At 40.1% G+C, this 21,669-nt stretch overlaps 2 protein-coding genes and 1 pseudogene across 5 annotated transcripts in view; all 3 read left to right on the top strand.

Moving 5' to 3' along the window:
- BDP1 (B double prime 1, subunit of RNA polymerase III transcription initiation factor IIIB) overlaps positions 1-6,240 on the top strand; it is an 80,513-nt gene extending 74,273 nt beyond the window's left edge. For both annotated transcript variants that reach the window (XM_061129592.1, XM_061129591.1), the window contains exon 39: positions 1,227-6,240. In XM_061129592.1, coding sequence (XP_060985575.1) covers positions 1,227-1,358 — 132 coding nt within the window. In that variant the 3' untranslated portion in view covers positions 1,359-6,240. The remainder of the gene's footprint in view (positions 1-1,226) is intronic.
- Positions 6,241-10,142: 3,902 nt separating this feature from the next.
- MCCC2 (methylcrotonyl-CoA carboxylase subunit 2) overlaps positions 10,143-21,669 on the top strand; it is an 82,485-nt gene continuing 70,958 nt past the window's right edge. For 2 of the 3 annotated variants that reach the window (XM_061129588.1, XM_061129587.1), the window contains exons 1-2: positions 10,143-10,429; positions 14,651-14,717. In XM_061129588.1, coding sequence (XP_060985571.1) covers positions 10,301-10,429; positions 14,651-14,717 — 196 coding nt within the window. In that variant the 5' untranslated portion in view covers positions 10,143-10,300. Of the gene's footprint in view, positions 10,511-14,650; positions 14,718-21,669 lie in introns of all 3 variants that reach the window. The other variant, XM_061129589.1, reaches the window with a different exon arrangement.
- On the top strand, positions 16,393-17,589 carry LOC133046541 (peptidyl-prolyl cis-trans isomerase FKBP2-like; annotated as a pseudogene).

Here is a 21,669-nt window from a genome sequence, read left to right as displayed (position 1 = left end):
ACCATTTTCCTATGGTATTTTACAGTAGATTTTTTAAAAATTGATTTTGTTTTTGGCTAGGCTGGATCTTCGTTGCTGCATAGGGTTTTCTCTCGTTACGGCGACGGGGGCCGCTCTCTGGTGGTGGAGTGCGGGCTTCTCCTTGGGCCAGCCCTCGGTGCCCGCACGGGCTTAGAGGGCGCGGCTTCAGCCGTCCTGGTGCGTGGGCTCATGGTTGCGGCGTGCAGGCTTGGTTGTCCCGCGGCACGTAGGGTCTTCCTGGACCAGGGGTTGAGCCTGTGGATTCTTTACCACTGAGCCACCAGGGAAGCCTCTGTGGTCAATTTTTTAAAATGTTTTTATGATTAAGTTTATTGATCCATCTAGAACTTGTAATGGTGAAGTATAATAGGTCTGATTTCGTTTTTGTGAGATAGTTATACAGTTGTCCAATATTATTTATTGGATTATCCACCTTTTCTCAGTTTTTTGGGAAATATCAGTTTTATCAGATACTGAATTTCCATTCATATGTGTTAGGGATATTTCTAGTCTTCTATTTTGTTGATATTCATGTCTGTTCCTGTGCCAATACCATGCCATCTTAATTTTTCCAGATTTATAAGTATGCTAATTTTTGATAGAATTGCTTTGATTTGTGATATTTCCTTATGTACTGTTCTGTTTCATGGGTCCTGTTTTGGTCATTAAAATGTTTTCATTTAGATTTAATAGTATATTTTCTATATTATTAATTTTTTTCACAGAAATTTGAATGAAGTAATAAACGTGTACACTACAGTTAATCTAGTTGTGTCTAGTATATTTGCTGATTTTAATTTTATTATAAGTAATGCTGCAAAGCTGATCTCTTACTATGTTTAGGGTTATTTCCTTAATATAACATCACAGAAATTAAATTATTGGGTCAGTGAGTATAAACATATTTAAAGCTCTTATAGTGGTAAAGAATCTGCCTGCCAGTGCAGGAGACACAGGTTCTATTCCTGGGTCAGGAAGATCCCCTGAGTAGGAAATGGCAACCCACTCCAATATTCTGGCCTGGAAAATTTCATGGACGATGGAGCCTGGTGGGCTACAGTCCGTGGGGTCGCAGAGTCATACATTGCTGAGAGACTGAGTGAGTGAGTACTTATTGCTATATTGCTTTTCAAACAGGTATCAATTTAGACTACCACTATCAATATAAATGTTATATTGCATACTTACTTTTATTATCTTTTTAGGTTTCTTCTAATCGTCCCTTACCGAAAGGAGAATGTAAAGGTGGCCAAAACCGGGTACCTGAAGAGGAGCCAACCACAGTCTCTGAATATTTCTTTAATGATATCTTTATTGAAGTGGATGAACCGGAATAGAAAATCGCCTTTAAAATTTTTTTTTTAAGTCTAGGATTTCCATAATCAGTTATGTCAGCAAAGCAGTATTTAGAAAGAAGCATCACTGGCAGTTTTTCTTTAGGTTGATTTTGAGTATTTATTCAGCTTGATTTGAAGCTTTTATAATCAGTGAAAAACATTGCTGGGGTCCTTTTCATTCTGGTTGGCTCAGCATTCTGGAAATATCAACCAGTTAAGACTGCTTTCTCAGCCAGAAATAACAGGTCTTGTTTACATTTTGACTTTCTGTATTGAACACACGTGAACATCTTCGAATGTTGTGGATGATGTCTGTAAATCACAGTGCTGATGTATTTGGAAGTGGATTGTATTTAACGTTTAGAGAACCTTTTGTGAAGGTTTTTTTATGTTGGCTTAGGGTTTTTTGTTTTTGTTTTAGGATTTTTTGGGGTTTGGGTGTTTTTTTTGTTTTGGTTTTTTAGTATGGTGAAAGCCTTTTCATTTGCCTCTAAATATATGAAAGGAAATTGTGAAACTCCAGTTTAGTATGGTAACTGTTAAAAACTTTTCTATTATCATCTATTTGACTGAAAAATGTGTATTTTTCTAATTCATATTGATGTAACATTAGTCCTAATTGAAGAACTAGTATTTAAACTTACTATTTATAAAGATAAAACATCAAAAAGCTTATTTATTTTTAAATTTTTTATTTAAAAGAAGATTTAGTTTTAATTTTTTACCCCTGAGATTATGGGTAAAGAAGGCATTAACAAATTCATGTTTGTCTCCTTTCCCGCTTTAATTTTAAAGATATTTAAAGTGTTATAACTAAAGTATTTGGATAGTATATATGTTTGAATACATTTTTTTCTCATAGTTCAGTATATTGACTTTGTACTGTGAATTTTTTGTTTTTCTTATTTCTTAGATAATCTCAGGATTTGTATGGGAAAAAGAAAACCTTAACCTTATTTATGAGGCAAATTTCCATACAAAACTAGTCTCCATTACATAAACATATGCTCACATACACACATTCCTTTTTTAAAAAACAATCTCTTGTTAGTTTTCTTTCCCCTATTAAACTCTCCTTAAGAACCTAAGTATGTAGGTCTTTATGGACAGAACATAATTGAGATGTTAAAAACAGAAAATAAGATAACAATAAGCCTTTATTAAGTCAGTGATTATCATCAATATGAATTTATGGGTTGGGTTTAAATTTTGTGATTTACATAGGTAATTCCTTTATCACCCAAGCAAATCTCTGGGGTTCAAATTAAACTTCTGAAAAAAACAGATTTATTCTTTTATATGAAAAGCCCTCTGGGTTAATAATACCTTGGATCAGGAATCAGAAACATTTTCTGCAAAAATATTTTCGAATTTGTGGGCCAGATGCCCTCTGTGGTAACTACTCAACTCTGCCATTTAAGTATGAAAACAGCCACAGACGACACTCACATGACGAGCGTAGATGGATTGGGTCTTTAGTCTGACCCTGTGTTAGACAGTAGTTTCCTTACTTTAAGGTGCTCATGTCATTGCCTGTGAGATATTTGTCACTGGAATTATGAGTTGTGCCTAACAATTAAAACTCTTGATAGCATTATGAAATCAGTATTTCAGTTGGGAAGATATTTTAATGTCTAATTATGTTTGTAGATTGAAAAAAATGGTGACCAGTTTTCAGGTTCACTAGTAAAAGTGGATTTGGCTTGGCAAGTATAACAGTAATCCTAATTTATTAAAACAATTGATATTAGAACATTTCTTATTCATTGCCTTATAGTGAAATTTACAGTTTAAACTTTTTTGTCATAAATGAGGATTTATAAGGAAATTCTCTACAGATATGCATTTATTTATTTCATGTGATTAATATGTTACAAAAATCATGGTTGTAATCACATTGCTATTTTAAATGCCATTTTTATAAATTTTAAAAGTCTCATATTCTGAAAAGGTTTTTTTAGTTCATGTTAGTTTAGGTGTTAGGTTGTCATAGCTAAACTATGATTTTATCCCTTGTTTACTATCACTTTAAATTTGTTAACATCTGTCTCTTGTTCATCTACAATGAGTTAATTTTGTGGAAGATGTAACTTCTTACTGTATAAAGGATAATTTTATCTTTGGGCATTCATTGCATTAGAGAATCAAGTCAGCTAAATTCTCCTACAGTTATATCCTTAAAACTACTCTTAGAGAAAGAAAATCAGTGTCTTTACGTTATAAAGGGGAAAAACTTGTTCACTCCTGTGTTTAGTCTGACTCATATAAAGATCATGCGAAGAATTTGTATTTTATAAATTTTCAAAGAGATATGATTAAAGGTCTTTATTTTTTTCTTGACTTTTCCTCCTGATCACTTTTATCTTAGCAAGTGATCAACATGATGACTTAAAAGCCTAATTGTTGGTAAATGATTGAGGCACAGATAAAAATATGAATATCCACTGCTTACCACCATGTTTTTTGAAATATAGGTCACCATGTATACTATCTTGCTTGACGAAGTCTTTGACAAAAAGCAATATCTGTCATTGTAAATTTTCTTGTTCTAAAGAAAGCAGTTATATTCTGTAGATGTAAATTATGTAAATAAAAGTTATTTTATATTATTTGTTGTGTCCTTTTTTTCAAATGACAATAAAGATATTAATGTGTTAGTGAACGAAAAATAGTCTTAGAAGTACAGTTTATACTTCCACAAAAATATAGTATAATTGGAAGTTAATTTTTTCTTTCATTTATGCTATGGAGGATATTATTTTGATTTTGCAAGAATAAAGAATAGACTTTCCCCACATTTGGGACATATGAAAAGTTGCTTACTTTTTGATTTGCTCCTCATGCAATGAAATTTTAGATAAAAGAACTCAATCTCTTTTACTCTTTTCTTTTTCTGGAGAGAAAGGCAAATGGGAAACTTCAGTTATGGATATAAACCTAGACTTCTGACATTGTCTGACCAGACTTTTATACTTTTTGTCTGGTATAAAAGGATTTTTTGTTTTCTTAAAACTCCTCCCCACTCTTTTCCTGCTTTCTCCCAATATGTTAATCACAATTTGGGTTTTCATATTCAGTATTTGTATTGTATTGTAATTATTCACTGCTCTACCACCTAATAAACTAAGATGACATTTCCTTTCTGGTACAGCTCTTTGTTTTTCTTGGAGTTAAGAATTGTTTCACTTTTTCATTTGCTTTGGGTTTGTTTTTGAACCTGTAGCTTAACCTTCCATACCCTCCAGCAGGCCTGTTTATACTTTATATATAAATTTATACTTTTCGACATGGTCAAGTTGTCAGATAAATTCTTTCTTTCTTCTTCCCCCTTCTCTTCTCACCCCACTACCACCCCGCTCCTGGAAAACTTATGGAAATCTTCCTTCCTGCTTTCATCTTGACTGAGTCTTCACAGGTCTCCATGTGCAGCACAGTTGCCATGCTGGGCCTTCTCTTGTGAATCCCCTACCCTTCTTTTCTGGTTTGGACTCCCTATTTCTGGAGCCCATGTCATTGTTTTTCTTGATTTGGAGAGGTATATCTTCCCTTATTTACTGCGGAAGGATGTGTGGATGATTTTGTAACTTGAGACTTTACCTGTCTGAGAGTTTCCTTTTTCCAGTCTCTCAGTTGGGTTGTGTGTGGGATTCTTGAATAATTCGAAAATAATTTCTGCTTCATTTCAAAATCATCCTCTGATTATATTCTGGTCTTCAGTGTTTAAAAAAGTCTGCTGCCGTTCTGATTCCCCATCCTTTGAATGTGGACCTCTGTTTACATGTTTTCTGACCCTGGTACTCGGCACAGTGGGCTTCCCTGTGGCTCAGTGGTACAGAATCTGCCTTCCAAGCAGGAGACTTGGGTTCAGTGACTGGGTCAGAAAGATCTAGAGAAGGAAATGGCTACCCATTCCAGTATCCTTGCCTGGAGAATCCCATGGGCAGAGGAGCCTAGTGGGCTACGGTCCTTTCCTAAAAGAGTCAGATAACTTAGCAACTGTACCACCACCATTGTGCACGATGCTGTGCCGCCCCCATCCCTTCCTGCCCCCACATTCGTGTCATGGGCCTCTTTAATATGGAAACTCATTTACTTCCCTTCTAGCAAATGTTCCTGCGTTATTACTTTGATAATTTCTCTCTTTCATTTTCACCATTCTACTATCTGAAATTCTCATAAATCAGATTTTTAAATCTCCTTTAGTGGTTCCCTAAGTTATCTTTTCTCTGCTATTTTCTACTCACCCCTCCTCACCCCTTATCTCTCCTCATATTTTTGTTTCCCCTTTGTGTGTGCTGGGGGAGATATTCTCAATTTTTACTTCTACTGGAGCCAAGTGTCTTTTCCTTTTTAGAAGTGACTTTCTTGGTCACAAAGCACAGAAGGCCAAAAGTCGATGCTTCAGACTAACAAATGTGCAAAATTAAGTCACAAAATCTGAGTCCTCCTTTGACTTCATAATTTTGAATTAACAGTTTTGTCCAATGAGCATTTTTGGGTCATCATTTGCATTTAATGAAGTACATAGATCTTAAGTATTCAGTTTGAATACTGACAATGTATACACCTGTGTAAGCGCCCCACAGAGAGAATATTTTCATCCTCCCGGGAAGTTCCTTTAAGCCCTTCCCCACTGCCACCCACCAGGATTACTTTCGCCTGATCTTGAACTTTATATTATGTATTCCTTTGTATCTGGTTACTTTTGCTCAACATGTTTTTGGGACTCATTAATTTTGTCATGTGTTAGTAGCTCCCTGTTGTTGCTAAGTTGTATTCCATTTTACGCCTGTACCACATATGAATATACCATAATTGTCTATCCATTTTCCTACTGATTGTTTCTGAATTTTGCCTCTTGAATAAAGCTGCTGTAAATAGTCTTGGATAAATCTTTTGGTAGACACGTTTTTATTTCTCCTGTTTAAAAACCTAGATTTATTTTTCTAACTACTTGATGTTCTTTGACGTGTTTATAAATGGTATTTTTAAATGCCTATTTTTATTTGTATGTTTATTGCTGGAACTTAGAGATTCTAACAGTTGATTTTTGTATTGCAATTAAGATTTTAGCAAATGGGGATTCCCTGGCAGTCCAGGGTTGTGACTCTGTGAAAGTTCACTGCTGAGGCCATGTGGCAAGGCCAAAAAAAAAAAAAAATATTAAGAAATGTGTTTTCTATACGTCCATTCAGTCTTACCTAGCCTTTCGAGCTATTAAAGCAAGCCTTTTTTATTAAAGCAAGCATTCCTATATATATATATATATATATATATATATATATAGGAATGCTATTTGTTCTTAGAAAACAGACTTAGAAACTCAGTTATTGGGACTTCCCTGGTGATCTAGTGGCCAAGACTCCTAGCTCCCACTGTAGGGGCTTGGGTTCCATCCCTGGTCAGGGAGCTAGATCCCACATACAACAACCAAAAATCCTGTGTGCCCTAACGAAGACAGAAGATCCTGTGTGCTGCAACTAGAACCTGGTGCTGTCAAATAAATAAATAAATGAAACTCACCTATTAGAAGATAAACAATATAAAGTAAAATTTTAAGTAAAATTTAATGCTGCTGGGAAACATTTGCTACCTTCTCATTTATTTAATAAATTTAAAGGGTAGAAGAGTATCTTATCTCTTTAGAACATTGTTTTCCCATCCTTCTAATATTTTCTCATTAGGGAATTCCCTGGCAGTCCAGTGGTTAGGACTCTGTGCTTCCACTGCAGGGAGTACGAATTTGACTCCTGGTCAGGGAACTAAGACCCCACGTGCTCTGGGGGCAACTTAAGCCCACGCTTGCAACTACTATGGAGCCTGTGTGCAGCAACTAAAGAAGCTCACGCACCACAAGAGCCCAAGAGCCCCTGCACACTGGGACAAAAGATCCCACATGCCACAGGGAAGGTCCCATGTGCCACAACTGACAGGATGCAACCAAATATTTAAAACTCAGTTGCATTTCTATGTGCTAATAATATACAAACTGAAAAGGAAATTTTGTGTACAAAAGTAACCATTTACAGCAGCCTCAAAAATAACCAAATAGAACAAATAGAAATTAACCAAGGAGGTGAAAGACTTGCACAATGAAAACTAAAAAACAGTGATGAAAGAGATTAAAGAAGACATAAATAAATGGAAACATCCCATTTTCATAGATTGGCAGACTTTAATACTGTTAAGATGTCATTGCTACCCAGTGTGATCAATAGATTCAGTGCAGATCCTATCAAAATTCTGAGATTTTAAAATTTTGACAGAAATAGAAAATACCTCTAAAGTTAATATGGAATCTAAGGGATCCCAGATAGTCAAAAAAATCTTGAACAAGAATAAAGCTAGAAGACTTAGGTTTAATGATTTCAAAACTTACTACAAAACTACAGTAAAAAAAAAAAAATCATGGTTTTAACATAAAAGACAGACATACAGGACCTAGAATATAATACAAAGTCAGAGATAAACCACTGCGTATGAATTAATTTCTGACAAGCGTGCCAAGACTATTTAATGGAGAATGGACAGTCTTTACAACAAAAGATGTTGGGGAAACTGGATATCCACATACCAAAGAATGAAGCTAACTGTATACAAAAATTATCTCAAATCTAAGACTAAGTGGACTAAGTAAGATAATTTTTTTTCTCATTGTCCAGTGTGTGAGAAATTGTGAGGAAGCTCAGATTGTTTGTTGTTTCTCAGTCACTCAGTTGTGTCTGACTCTTTGTGACCCCATGGACTGCAGCATTCCAGGCTTCCCTGTCCTTTGTTTCCTGGAGTTTGCTCAAACTCATGTCCATTGAGTCAGTGATGCCATCAAACCATCTCATCCTCTGTTTTCCCCCTTCTCCTCCTGCCCTCAATCTTTCACAGCATCAGGTCTTTTCCAATGAGTCAGCTCTTCACATCAGGTGGCCAAAGTATTGGAGCTTCAGTATCAGTCCTTCCAATGAATACTCAGGTTGATTTCCTTTAGGATTAACTGGTTTGATCTCCTTGCTGTCCAAGGGACTCCCAAGAGTGTTCTCCAACACCACAGTTGGAAAGTTCTTTGGTGCTCAGTCTTCTTTATGGTCCAACTTTCACATCTGTACATGACTATTGGAAAAACCAGTTTTGACTAGATGGACCTTTGTCAGCAAAGTGATGGCTCTGCTTTTTAATATGCTGTCTAGGTTTGTCATATCTTTTCTTCCAAGGAGCAAGCATCTTTTAATTTCATGGCTTCAGTCAACATCCACAGTGATTTTAGAGCCCAAGAAAATGAAATCTGTCACTGTTTCCATTTTTTCCCCATTTATTTGCCATGAAGTGATGGGACTGGATACCATGATCTTAATTTTTTGAATGCTGAATGTAAGGCAAGTACTGAGAAAGAGAATGAGCTGGCCAGCCAGGCAAAGAAAAGGAAGTTTATTAAAGGGAAACGAGAGAGTCACTGGCCCTTGAGAAGAACCAGCCTCTTCCCTTCTGGTGGGTCCCTCTTATACCCTCCTGGCGGGAAAGTGGGTCCCCTCAGGGGTGGTTAGTTTATCTTTATTCTGCAGCTGGAGTTTGGCAGTTGGTAGCCTTGAGAAAGCCGAAGGTGTTCAATGGTAGGGTGGTCACTTAGTCTTGGCAAAGAGTGCCAGCGGCCAAAACAGGATGTCACTTGAGCAATGTGGTCAGTTTCATGGGTCACTGTGACTTTATATTTTATTTGTGAGCCATTTTTAACAATGAGATCCCATGTAGGCCCTATCATTGAGTTTTAAGCAAGCTTTTTCACTTTTTCACTCAGATCTGTTATAGACAACTTTGCCTTACTTTGCCAACAAAGGTCCATCCAGTCAAAGCTATGGTTTTTCCAGTAGTCATGTATGGATGTGAGAGTTGGACCTTAAAGAAAGCCGAGTGCTGAAGAACTGATGCTTTTGAACTGTGGTGTTAGAGAAGACTCTTGAGAGTCCCTTGGACTGCAAGGAGATCCAACCAGTCCATCCTAAAGGAAATCAGTCCTGAATATTCATTAGAAAGACATGCTGAAGCTGAAACTCCAATACTTTGGCCACCTGATGCAAAGAACTGACTTATTTGCAAAGACCCTGGTGCTGGGAAAGATTGAAGGCAGGAGAAGGGGACGACAGAGGATGAGATGGTTGGATGGCATCACCGACTCACTGAACATGAGTTTGAACAAGCTCTGGGAGTTGGTGATGGACAGGGAAGCCTGGCGTGCTTCTGTCCACAGGGTCACAAAGAGTCAGACACAACTGAGCTACTGAACCGAGCTGACTTGTTACAGGCTAGGTTTTAGTAGTACGTTATAATCGTACATCTAAGATGTACTTTATCACTACTAGAATTTTTACATTTACTGTTTATGTTCTCTCCGCTTTATAAAAGAGGACATTCTCCAGTGTATCCCCAGCTCCAAAAGAGCGCCTGAATGGGGAATTTGAAGAAATATTTGTTGAATGGACGGTTATCTCCTTTAAAAAGTTTAAGTTCTTAGGACAGTTTAACAAGCCTATTCGGTTTCCAGCTCTCATATAAGAATAAGCTTTTTCAAGTCCCGGAATACCCTTTCTAGCAGTAGGGAAGAAGAAAACGGCACGTAGAAGCACCTAGACAATCAAAGAAACTCAGCCGCAGCACCTCATCTCCGCGCAGGGATTCGCAATGCTCAGGGGCTCGGGGTCAGGCCTCGCGAGGCTGCATCTCTGTCTCTCATTGGCTGAGTTCGGGGGGCGTGATGCTCAACACCGACCAATCACGGGCGGCTTTCGCCCACACGTGCCGAAGCTGGCCGGAGAATCCCGGAGGTTTCAGGCGAGTTGGGACAGCAGGGATCTGGGTCGAGGTGCATCCCTAAGGGGCGAGTTGGCCGGGAAAGCTTTGGCCCCGAATCGGCGCGGGCCGGTCTCACGCAGCTTCCTGCCTCTGTGCCCGCTGCCATGTGGGCCGCTCTGAGATTAGCCCTGCGGCCCTGCGCCCGCGCCGCTGCCCCAGCGCTGCGTTCCTATCATGGGGACTCCGTGGCTTCCCTGGGCACCCCACCGGACTCCAGCTCTGCCATCTACCAGGTAGGGTAGGTGAGCGGCCCGGGTCAGTGATTCCTCTTCACCGACGGGACAAGCTGTTGGCCGGACTGGGGAGCATAGCGGGTAGGCTCCTTTTATCAGTAGCTCCTCTTTGCTCTGGATCCGCAGTCATGATTCTGGGACGCACTAGGAGGTGGTGAAGTTTGAAAAAAGAAAGCAAATCAGATACATTTTAGTTCACTTTTAGCACTGGCACTGTCCTTTGTATCTTTAAAATCAGTGGTTTTCAAAGCCGGTGGTTCTCCGGGAGCTTGTTCGAATTACAGTAGCCTTAAGCCTCACCCTGGGCCTTTTTGGTCTTCCAGGGTGGGGTCCTGATGTTTGCATGGTTAATAAGGTTGGGGGTGAGGAGGGGCAAAGGCCTTGGAGGCAGCTAGCTTTGGGAACCACTGGCCTAACACAGCTAACCCTGCTCTGTGGTTACTAGATTTGAAATAGTTGGTTATGCTAATGGGAAATACTTGTATTTAAATAGCTTTTCTTGGAAGTTGGAGGTGCCATAGGTCACAAAATCAACTCCTGGTTTATGAAATATCAGCTGGAAGTTTTCAGTCTATCCCATGGTTTCTAAGCCTGTACAGATTAAGTTGTACAGATAACTTTCAGGAGATATATTTTATTTATTTATTTTTAATAAATTTGTTTATTTTTGGCGGTGCTGAGGCTTTCTTGCTGCTAGTGGGCTTTCTTTAGTTGGAGTGTGTGGGCTTCTCCTTGCGGTGGCTTCTCTTTTTGCAGAGCACAGGCTCTGGGCCTGTGGGCTTCAGTCGTTGTGGCACACGGGCTTAGTAGCATGTGAAATCTTCCTGGACCAGGGATCAAACCTGTGTCCCTTGCATTGGCAGGCAGATTCTTAACCTCTGGACCACCAGGGAAGTTCCCAGATAAAACATATTAAATAATTCTTCCCTTTGGAAAAGCAAATAGGTTGAAAGAAAATCAGCAGACTGAGGCAGAAACAATATCCAGTGAGAGACTTCCAGAAGTTTTTAGATTTCCTGGGATCAAGAGAGAATGTTTCTTTCAGAAACATTAAATGGTTATTGTGATATAGGCTTTCTTTGAAAGTGAAAGTGAAAGTCGCTCAGTTGTGTCCCAATCTTTGCCACTGCATGGACTATGCAGTACATGAAATTCTCCAGGCCAGAATACTGGAGTGGGTAGCCTTTCCCTTCTCCAGGGGATCTTCCCGACCCAGGGATCCAACCCAGGTCTCCCTCATTGCAGGTGGATTTTTTTTACCAGTTGCGCCATATGGGAAGCCCAAGAATACTGGAGTGGGTAGCCTATCCCTTCTCCAGCGGATCTTCCGGACCCAGGAATTGAACCGGAGTCTCCTGCATTGCAGGCAGATTATCAACTGAACTATCAGGGAAGCCACTATTTAGGTACTTAGAATAGATGTGCAGGAATGGAGTCATATTTTTGTCAGGGAGACAGACAAGAAAGCAGTGCATTGTGATGAGGGGTGTCTAAAGTCTAGAAAGTGATTGCAGAAAGATAAGAAGTAATGAGCAAGTTGGCTCTTGAATGGGTTAAGAACTGTCCAGGTTCAGGGTGGAGAATGGGCCTATACAACCAAAAGAAGTCATGAGAACATGGGTTCTAGGTTATGAAAGCAGTTAGTGGAAGTGAGAACTTGGAAGTCCTGGTGTGGAATTCATGGGGTGGATGGGATTGCTTATGCGGCCAGGTAGAAGAGGGAAGCCATGTGTAGGAGCCATGTTTTGATTTCACTTTGCAGTCTGTTTGCTAAGATATTTAAGTAGAGAAGTGGCATGATGTTGTGATCATGGTAGAATAATCGGTGGAGCAGCAGGGTAGGGAATGGGTTTCCCACTGTATCGAATATGACTTCTTCGTGGTGTGTTCTCTTGGTCGCTGTAGACCTCCAAGTGTTCTCCAGAGCTCCTGTAAGGTTACTTTAGCCGGTTCAGGGTTGTTCTGTGATGTCTCTGTGAGAGAATGAGCTCCTGGAGCTTATTGGTCTGCCGTCTTTTTGAAGTCAGGTCTGGGCTGATGTATTTGATAGCGGCTGCTAGTCAGGGGTTAGGGAGTGTGAGCCCGAGATTATAATTTCTTTCTTTGTGTAAAATGTTTTATGTTCTGGTTTAGTCTGTGAGCTAGTAATTAGAATAGGGAAGTAATTGTGCTATGGTGGAAAAAACACTGGTTTAGTATTTCATATATATTTAAAAGTAAACAAGGAACATTTTTCCACAGCGGGGGAAATCCTGGAGGAAATGTTAACAGTGGCCCGTTCAGTGGGCAGAAGAAGCATTGTGCTTTAAGAACAAGATTCTAGAGCTAGTGAGCTTTGGTTTAAAATTCTGATTCTACTACTTGTTAGCTGAGTGATCTTGGGACTAATTACTTACTTCTCTGTGCCTCAGCTGTGTTGTGGCATTAATGATTAGGTGTATGTTTCATTTATCAAGACAGTTAGTGACAATGCCTGAAGTATACTAAACCCTCGAGAATTATTAGCTCTTGCTACTTTGCCTCCTCTTCTCAAGGTCATCTCATGATCTGTATTAGCTAGATTTTACTTCAGTAATGCTGAGTAGCAACCAATCCCAAGATTTTAGTGTTCAAAAGAACAAGTATTTAGTTTTCACACTTGGGTCGGTGGTGGCAATTCTGCTCTAGGACTGTATTAGATTCAGGTCCACACTGTTTCTTTTCTTTTTTAAAATTTTGGCTTCACTGTGTCTTCATTGTGTCTTCACTGCTGTGTTCTGGGATAATTGTCATGTGGCATGTGGGATCTCACCTCCCCAACCAAAGATCGCACCCACATCCCCTGCTTTGAAAGGCAAATTCTTAACCACTAGACTACCAGGGAAGTCCCTGCTCTACTTGTGTCTTATTCCAGGACCCAGAATGAAGGGGCAGGGGCTGCTGTGGGATGCTCCTCTCATTATGGAAGCCTGGGGCACAAGAGGAAAGAGTGAGGAAATACCTTGTCCCTCTTAAAGCCTCTGCTGGCAGCTGGTACACTGGCACTTTGCCTATATTCCACTTGTCAAATCACATAATGTGGACAGATTCAGAGATTGTGGGGTAGGAAAGTATAATCTCACAGTGAACCTTGGCAAGGGTGGGAGGGAAGGATGAATTTTAAACAAGTAGTACAGTCTACCTTAAGGCTACTAAGGTCCAGCTGTGAGGTCTGAGTCCCATGTGCAGGGGAGGAGAAAGGGTGAATAGGCAAAAAGACACCCTCACCTGCTTGTCCTCTTTTTTAAGGAGCCTTCCTGGAGGTCACAGCTGACAACTTTTGCTTCGAACTCATTGGTTAGAATTTAGTCACATGGCCACACTTGTCCGGAAAAGGAGGCTGGGATTATTTTATTTTGCTTTTATTTTTCTAGTTTTTGGGGATGTCTCATGGTTTGTGGGATCCTAGCTCCTCAACCAGGGATTGAATCCATGCCCTTGGCAGGGCAGTGAAAGCCTGGAATCCTAACTATTGGACCACCAGCGAATTTCCTTCTGATCCTTTTAAAACATAAAATAGGATCCTTTTTCCCCTGGGCTTTGTTTTTAAGGGTAAATTGTCAATAAATGTGAAAGCAAGTATTTCTGAATTGGTTGGTGTCTCCTCACAATAGTATTTGATAGGACAGAAAAAGAAGATGGCATTCTAACCCTCAAGGGGTTAGAATTCCCGAACAAAGTAAAACAAATAGAGGTAAGCTCAATAGACGGGTAAGGAAGGAAGTGTTTAAAATGAGTGGGAGTAGCCAAAAATGAAGTTGGAGATGAGATGGCATATGAATTAGGCTTTAAAAGGGGATGCTGAGGGACTTCTCTGGCAGTCCAGTGGTTAAGACTCTGAGTTTCCACTGCCAGGGGCACAGGTTTTCATCTCTCATCAGGGAACTAAGATTCCACATGCCTCGAGTGGTGGCCAATAAATAAATAGATAAATAAATAAATAGAGGTTGAGATTTATATTGAAGGACCAGAGAGGGGTCGTGGTAGTGCAGAAGACATGGAGCAAAGACAGAGAGGCACAAACTAATCTTTTTTGTATGTTGAGGTTGGCTCAGTACAGAAGTGGCCCAGTGTGGAGGCTACATATGGTTGGCATCTAATGCTGTGCTCCTTAACCCTCATTATGGTAAAAAAAAAAAAAAAAAAAAAAATTTTATTGGTTTCCTATAATACTCTCCCTCTTTTTCCTTGCTTCTGTTTTAGGAAAACTACGAACAGATGAAAGCATTAGTAAATCAACTCCATGAGCGAGCGCAGAACATCAGACTAGGTAAGCACTCAGTTACTCTTCAGTTTATGCTTTTAATTAAGCTGTCCCTTTATTTGTTTTAGAAAAACTAGTAGCATCAAGGTTCTGACTCTTCAAGACTGTGCATTTGCTGTTAGTGGGAATGTAAATTGGGGCAGCCACTATGTAAGACAGCATGTTGTTGTTGCTTCGTTTCTAACTCGTGTCTGACTCTTTAATGACCCCGTGGACTGTAGCCCACCAGGCTCCCCTGTCCGTAGGATTTTCCAGGCAGGAAGGAGTGGGTTGTCATTTCCTTCTCCAGGAATCTTCTCCATCTGGGGACTGAAGCCGCGTCTCCTGCACTGGCAGGGGGGTTCTTCCTGAACCATCAGGGAAGCCATGTAACACAGTGCGGAGGTCCTTAAAAGTAAAAATAGAGTTACCGTATGATCCAGCAATCCAACTCCTAGGCTTATATCTGGAAAAGATGAAAACTCTTAATTCCCCAGCGTTCATAGCAGCACTGTTTACAAGAGCCAAAGACATGAAAACACCCCAGATGCCCATCAACAGGTGATTGGTTTAAGATGTGGTATACGTATATATATATGTGGGTATATACTCAGTCCTAAAAGAGAATGGAATATTGCCATTTCTAGCAACATGGATGGACCTAGAGAATATCATACTAAGTGAAGTAAGTCAGGAAGAGAAAGATAAATATTATATAATATTTTATATATGGAATCTAAAAGATAGTGCAAATGAATCTATACACAGAGCAGAAACAGACATGGAGGTATAGCCCAGTGGCAGAGCATTTGACCACCAGAACAGGCACAAAGACAGAAGGAACAAACCTCTGGTTGCCGAAGGGGAAAGGAAAGGGGCGAGAGAAATTAGGAGCGTGTGATTAACAGAGAAGAAGTTAGTTTGCATAAAATAGATACGGAACACGGATTCACTAAACATGGAGGACAATATTTACTATCTTGTGATAACTGATAATGGAAAATAAACTGAAAAAATATGTATAAATGAGTCCCTTTGCTGCACACCTGGAACTAATACAATGCTGCTATTTAACTATATTTCAATTTAAAAAGCCTGCATTTGTCGGCGGACAGACAGTTTATTTTTAACTAGTATTTGGTCAGTTTTTCTGCTCAGGTAGCACTGCCATTATTTGGGGGAAAGTAGAAATTCAGATTCATCAATTATTATTATTTTTTTTTGTCCACACTTTGTGGCTTGTGGGACCTCAGTTCCTCAACCAGGGATTGAACCTGGGCCCTGGCAGTGAAAGCACCAAATCCCAGCCACTAGAGCACCAGAGAACTTCCTCCTCAGTATTTTAAAACTATTTCTTCTTAAGGTTTTTATTTCAGTCACAGGATCACACTGAAAGTTTTGTTTTACTTGAAGCAACTAAAAACATTTTCTGTTCATTAGTCATATTCATACTATATATTTTATTTTACATAATTGTGCTTTTTCTGTTGTGTTGTATAATTTGGAAATAATTTCTGTGTGGGTTTATTGCTAATTAAATAAATGAGATTTCCTAAAAACTTTGTAATTTGTCATTTTTTACTTTTAAATTGTGGACATAATAGACATTCTTTTTCTTGGAAGAAATTGCATCATAGGAATATAAAATGCTAATGTTTAAATAAGTACTACATCAACTTCTGTTGTGCCTTTATTGGTATATATGATAATTTACTTTAGAAGGCTCTGTGACTTGAAATAACAGCCATTTCCAAAGTAAGAGTCCTCATATTAAAGTACCTGAGAAGGAGCTGTTTGAATTTTATAGCCTTCATTTAAAAAGAATTCTCTGACTCCGGGGGCGCAGTGAGGAGAGAAATGAGGCTGAGCTGGGTCTTGACAGTACTGTCCTTCTGCCTGAGCGCCCTGGTCATGGCCACAGGGGCCGAGGGCAAACGGAAGCTGCAGGTCGGATCTAGAAATGGGTAGACCACTGTCCCATCAAATTGCACAAAGGGGACGTCTTGCACATGCCCTACACGGGGAAGCTGGAAGATGGAACAGAGTTTGACAGCAGTCTGCCCCAGAACCAGCCCTTTGTCTTCTCCTTGGGCACAGGCCAGGTCATCAAGGGCTGGGACCAGGGGCTGCTAGGGATGTGTGGGGGGAAAAGCGGAAGCTGGTGATCCCATCAGAGCTGGGGTATGGAGATCGGGGAGCTCCCCCATAGATTCCAGGTGGGGCAACCTTGGTGTTCAAGGTGGAGCTGCTCAAAATCGAGTGACGTTCAGAACTGTAGCCAAACTGGAGAGGGGTGGTGGAGAGGCCCCCGTCAGGGACCAGACTGTTTAAAGAAAGAAAAAAAACCTTAAAACCCAAAATAAACCAACAAAAAAGAATTCTCTTCAGTATCCTCATATATAGAATCTGTTTGGTCTATCAGCCTGTGGCTTAAGGGTGTTGTATTCCTGGGTATGATCTTATCACATTCAGAGGACAGACTTTGTGTAGAAGTCATTTGTGAAATAATTTGGCAAAATCTTGATGGATTTCTGTTAAGTTTAAATTAAAGTATTTTTTAATATGTTTTCTCCTCTAAGCACTTTAAAGATGGAGATAAGGTAATTGATTAATGGCAGATGGACAGAAAGATCATCTAAAATAGTGTATTCATTTGTGTAGGTATTAGGGAAGAAATAAGCTCAGTATTTTCATCCTTTGTAGAATTTTGAGGTTGGTAGTTACTCTAATAAGTAAGCCACTTTGGTCCAGTTATGTAATCCCTCTTGAACATTTTCAGTATCTCATTTGTAACTTGAGACTCAAGAGTGGGTCTGTGAATTACAGGCATTATTTACTCCAAGCACACATTTCTGTCTTCTTTTGACTTAATAGATTAATCAAAGTTAATTGAAAAAAAACATGAAAAAAATCTGTTTGGAGTACATTGGTCTCTGCCTTTTGTACTGTAGAAGTTTAGTGTCAAAATCAATTAAATCCTCTAAAAGTTACCATGACATGAACAAGTAGATATGAAACTCAGTGTGGGGCCAGTTGAAGCAGAGACCTCATTCAGATGGCAGTAATTGCTCCCATTCTATCTATAAAGATACAGGGGAGAATTAAACAAAAAACAGGCGAAGAGGGTAAACCTCATATAGCTCCTTCTATATTGTGTGTTCTCAGTTGTATCTGACTCTTTGTGACCCCACGGATTGTAGTCTTCTTTCCATGGAATTTTCCAGGCAAGAATACTGGAGTGGGTTGCCATTTCCTACTCGGGGGGATCTTTCTGGCCCAGGGATCGAACCCTTGTCTCTTGTGTCTCTTGCACTGGTAGGCAGATTCTTTACCCCTGTGCCACCTGGGAAGCCATTCCTTCTAGGTTAGGTAGTTGTAATATAAGAAGAATATTATTTTGATAATGGCTGTATCCAGTCCCTTTGGTTTTAAGTCACAAAGATCCAAATCAAACTTGTTTAATCCAGAAGCCAACCACCAAACCATGGAAAGGAAGTGCTGAATGGACTGGGGGACTCCAAGCCCTGCAAGACTTACTTTCTCTGCCCACTTTCTCTTATTTCAGGATGTGCATGTATGTTGGACCACATTCTCTTTCTCCATGAGGTGGGGAACTCGGTTGCTTGGAGGCCAGCAACAATCTGAAGTAAATTGTAAACAATCAGTTTACAATCTGAAGGAAAGATCTAGTTATCCTTTCACTCCAATTTGGAAAACTGTGATGGGTTCTCTGGGGTCCCGTGTTCTCTCCCTGGCCCAGCCACTGTATCCAGTGCGGTGTAGTATGTCACAGTGCCAGCCTGGACCCATGTCCACCAGGACTCCAAGACAGTGGGCAGCTGGCAGCTCCTGAAACTTCATGGCGGTGGCAATGGTTTTCAGGAAAGGAAAGCAGGCAGTCAAAAAGCAAAGGATGTCAATTACACTGTCTCCAGACCACCCTGGGCTTCCTTGGTGGCTCAGTGGTAAAGAATCCACCTGCAATGCAAGAGACAAGGGTTTTATCCCTGAGTCGGGAAGATCCCCTGGAGAAAGAAATGGCAACCCGCTCCAGTATTCTTGCCTGAGAAATCCCATGGACAGAGGAGCTTGGAGGGCTACAGTCCATGGGGTTGCAAAGAGTCGGACATGTCTTCATGACTAAACAACAGCAGATCACCCTGATTTCTCTCTAGGAAGAGAGGGGTGTGTAAAGAGGAGGGTGAGTAGTAAAAACAGGGGTAGCAGACATTTGTCATTCTTTTTGACCAGGTAACTCCTGAACCCCTGTTCTAAGTGTGAGGAAATGGTGTTAAAAAATGAGTTTTTGTCTATTGGATGTGATTTGAGAGGCAAGATATCCTGCTGGTATGCATTTCAGAAAGATGACTAGAATCATACTCTTGAAGTCATCTTGGAATAAGGCATTGTCTCCTGAAAAAGAATCAGAACCCTTGCTGAAATGAAAGTATCTTTTGTTGGGAGCAGAACTGATGAATGAATTACTCCCTTTGGATGTTAAGATTAGTGGGTGTGACTAAGAAGCAGTAGAGTCCGCCAGCCCTGAGCATCTGGGGATGGCAGGCCCTGAGCATCTGACGGGCTGGTTCTAGAGGAGAGGAGAGCGCTGAGCAGGGCTCCTTGGGAGGGAAGCTAGGGAAGGACAAACAGCCTTCCTCACAGTGCTGCCTAGAGTTAGTACTGTTATGCCAGGAAAATGGATATTACACAGGTACATATAATGTACAAGTGATATACACTTCAGTCCATGGGATTCCGTAGGCAAGAATACTGGAGTGGGTTGCCATGCCCTCTTTCAGGGTATCTTACCCACCCAGGGATCAAACCCACATCTCTTACATCTCCTGCATTGGCTGGCAGGTTCTTTACCACTAGCGCTATCTGCAAAGCCGTATGTTATTATATAACATATATATCAGTAATACCTTTAAAGACACATTTTAAAAAATATATTTTACTGAAGTATAGCTGATTTACAATGTTATGTTAATTTCTGCTGTATAGCAAAGTTCAGTGATTCTTGTTCATACTCTCTTCCATTATGGTTTATCACAGGATATTCAATATAGTTCCCTGTGCTAGGCAGTAGGATCTTTTTGTTTATCCTATATATAATAGTTTACATCTGCTAATCCCAAACTCCCTGTCCATCCCTCCGTGACCCCCTCTCCCTCTTGTTAACTACAAGTCTATTCTTTGTGTATATGAGTTTGCTTTTGTTTCTTCAGTTCAGTTCAGTCGCTCAGTCGTGTCCGACTATTTGTGACCCCATGGACTGCAGCATGCCAGGCTTCCCTGTCCATCACCAACTCCCGGAGTTTACTCAAGCTCATGTCAATTGAATCGGTGATGCCATCCAACCATCTCATCCTCTGTCATCCCCTTCTCCTTCCACCTTCAATCTTTCCCAGCATCAGGGTCTTTTCAAATGAGTCAGCTCTTTGCATCAGGTATCCAAAGTATTAGAGTCTCAGCTTCGGCATCAGTCCTTCCAATGAATGTTCAAGCTTGATTTCCTTTAGGGTGAACTGGTTGGATCTTGCAGTCCAAGGGACTCTCAAGAGTCTTCTCAAACACCGCAGTTCAAAAGCATCAATTCTTCGGTGCTCAACTTTCTTTATAGTCCAACTCTCACATCCATACGTGACTACTGGAAAAACCATAGCTTTGACCTTTGTTGGCAAAGTAATGTCTGCTTTTTAATATGTTGTCTAGGTTGGTCATAACTTTTCTTTCAAGGAGTAAGCGTCTTTTAATTTCATGGCTGCAGTCACCATCTGCAGTGATTTTGAAGCCCCCCAAAATAAAGTCTGTCACTGTTTCCACTGTTTCCCCATCTATTTGCCATGATGCGATGGGACCAGATGCCATGATCTTAGTTTTCTGAATGTTGACCTTTAAGCCAACTTTTTCACTCTCTTCTTTCACTTTCATCAAGAGGCTCTTTATTTACTCTTCACTTTCTGCCATAAGGGTGGTGTCATCTGCATATTTGAGGTTATTGATATTTCTCCCGGCAATCTTGATTATAGCTTGTGCTACATCCAGCCCAGCATTTCTCATGATGTACTCTGCATATAAGTTAAATAAGCAGGGTGACAATATACAGCCTTGACATACTCCTTTTCCTATTTGGAACCAGTCTGTTGGTCCATGTCCAGTTCTTTTTTTTTTTTTTTCCATGTCCAATTCTAACTGTTGCTTCCTGACCTGTTGCTTCCTGTTTCTCAGGAGGCAGGTCAGGTAGTCTGGTATTCCCATCTCTTTCAGAATTTTCCACAGTTTATTATGATCCACACAGTCAAAGGCTTTAGCATAGTCGATAAAGCAGAAATAGATGTTTTTCTGGAACTCTTTTGCTTTTCCCATGATCCAGTGGTTGTTGGCAATTTGATCTCTGGTTCCTCTGCCTTTTCTAAATCCAGCTTGAACATCTGGTAGTTTACAGTTCATATATTGTTGAAGCTTGGCTTTGAGAATTTTGAGCATTACTTTACTAGCATGTGAGATGAGTGCAATTGTGCGGTAGTTTTTATTTCATAGATAAGTTCATTTGTGTCATATTTTAGATTCTGCATGTAAGTAATATCATATGGTATTTGTCTAACTTACTTCACTTAGTGAGGCAGTCTGTAGGTCCATCCATTTTGCTGCAAATGGCATTATATCATTCTCTCTTATGGCTGAGTAGTACTCCATTATGTGTATGTGTGTGTATGTGTGTGTACGTGTGCATGTGTACATGTGTGTATGTGTATACACGTGTGTATGGATACATGTATGTGTACATGTGTATACATGTGTGTATTTGTGTGTATGTATGTACATGTATGTATGTGTGTACATATGTATATGCGTGTATGTGCGCGCGTGTGTACAGGTGTGTGTGTGTACGTGTGTATATATATATATATATATACACACATCACATCTTCTTCATTCATCTGTCTGTGGACATTTAGGTTGTTGCCGTTTCTTG

The sequence above is a fragment of the Dama dama genome, chromosome 25, assembly GCF_033118175.1.
Source record: "Dama dama isolate Ldn47 chromosome 25, ASM3311817v1, whole genome shotgun sequence".
NCBI classification, from domain to species: Eukaryota; Metazoa; Chordata; class Mammalia; order Artiodactyla; family Cervidae; genus Dama; species Dama dama.
This window is presented reverse-complemented; position numbering and strand designations above follow the sequence as displayed.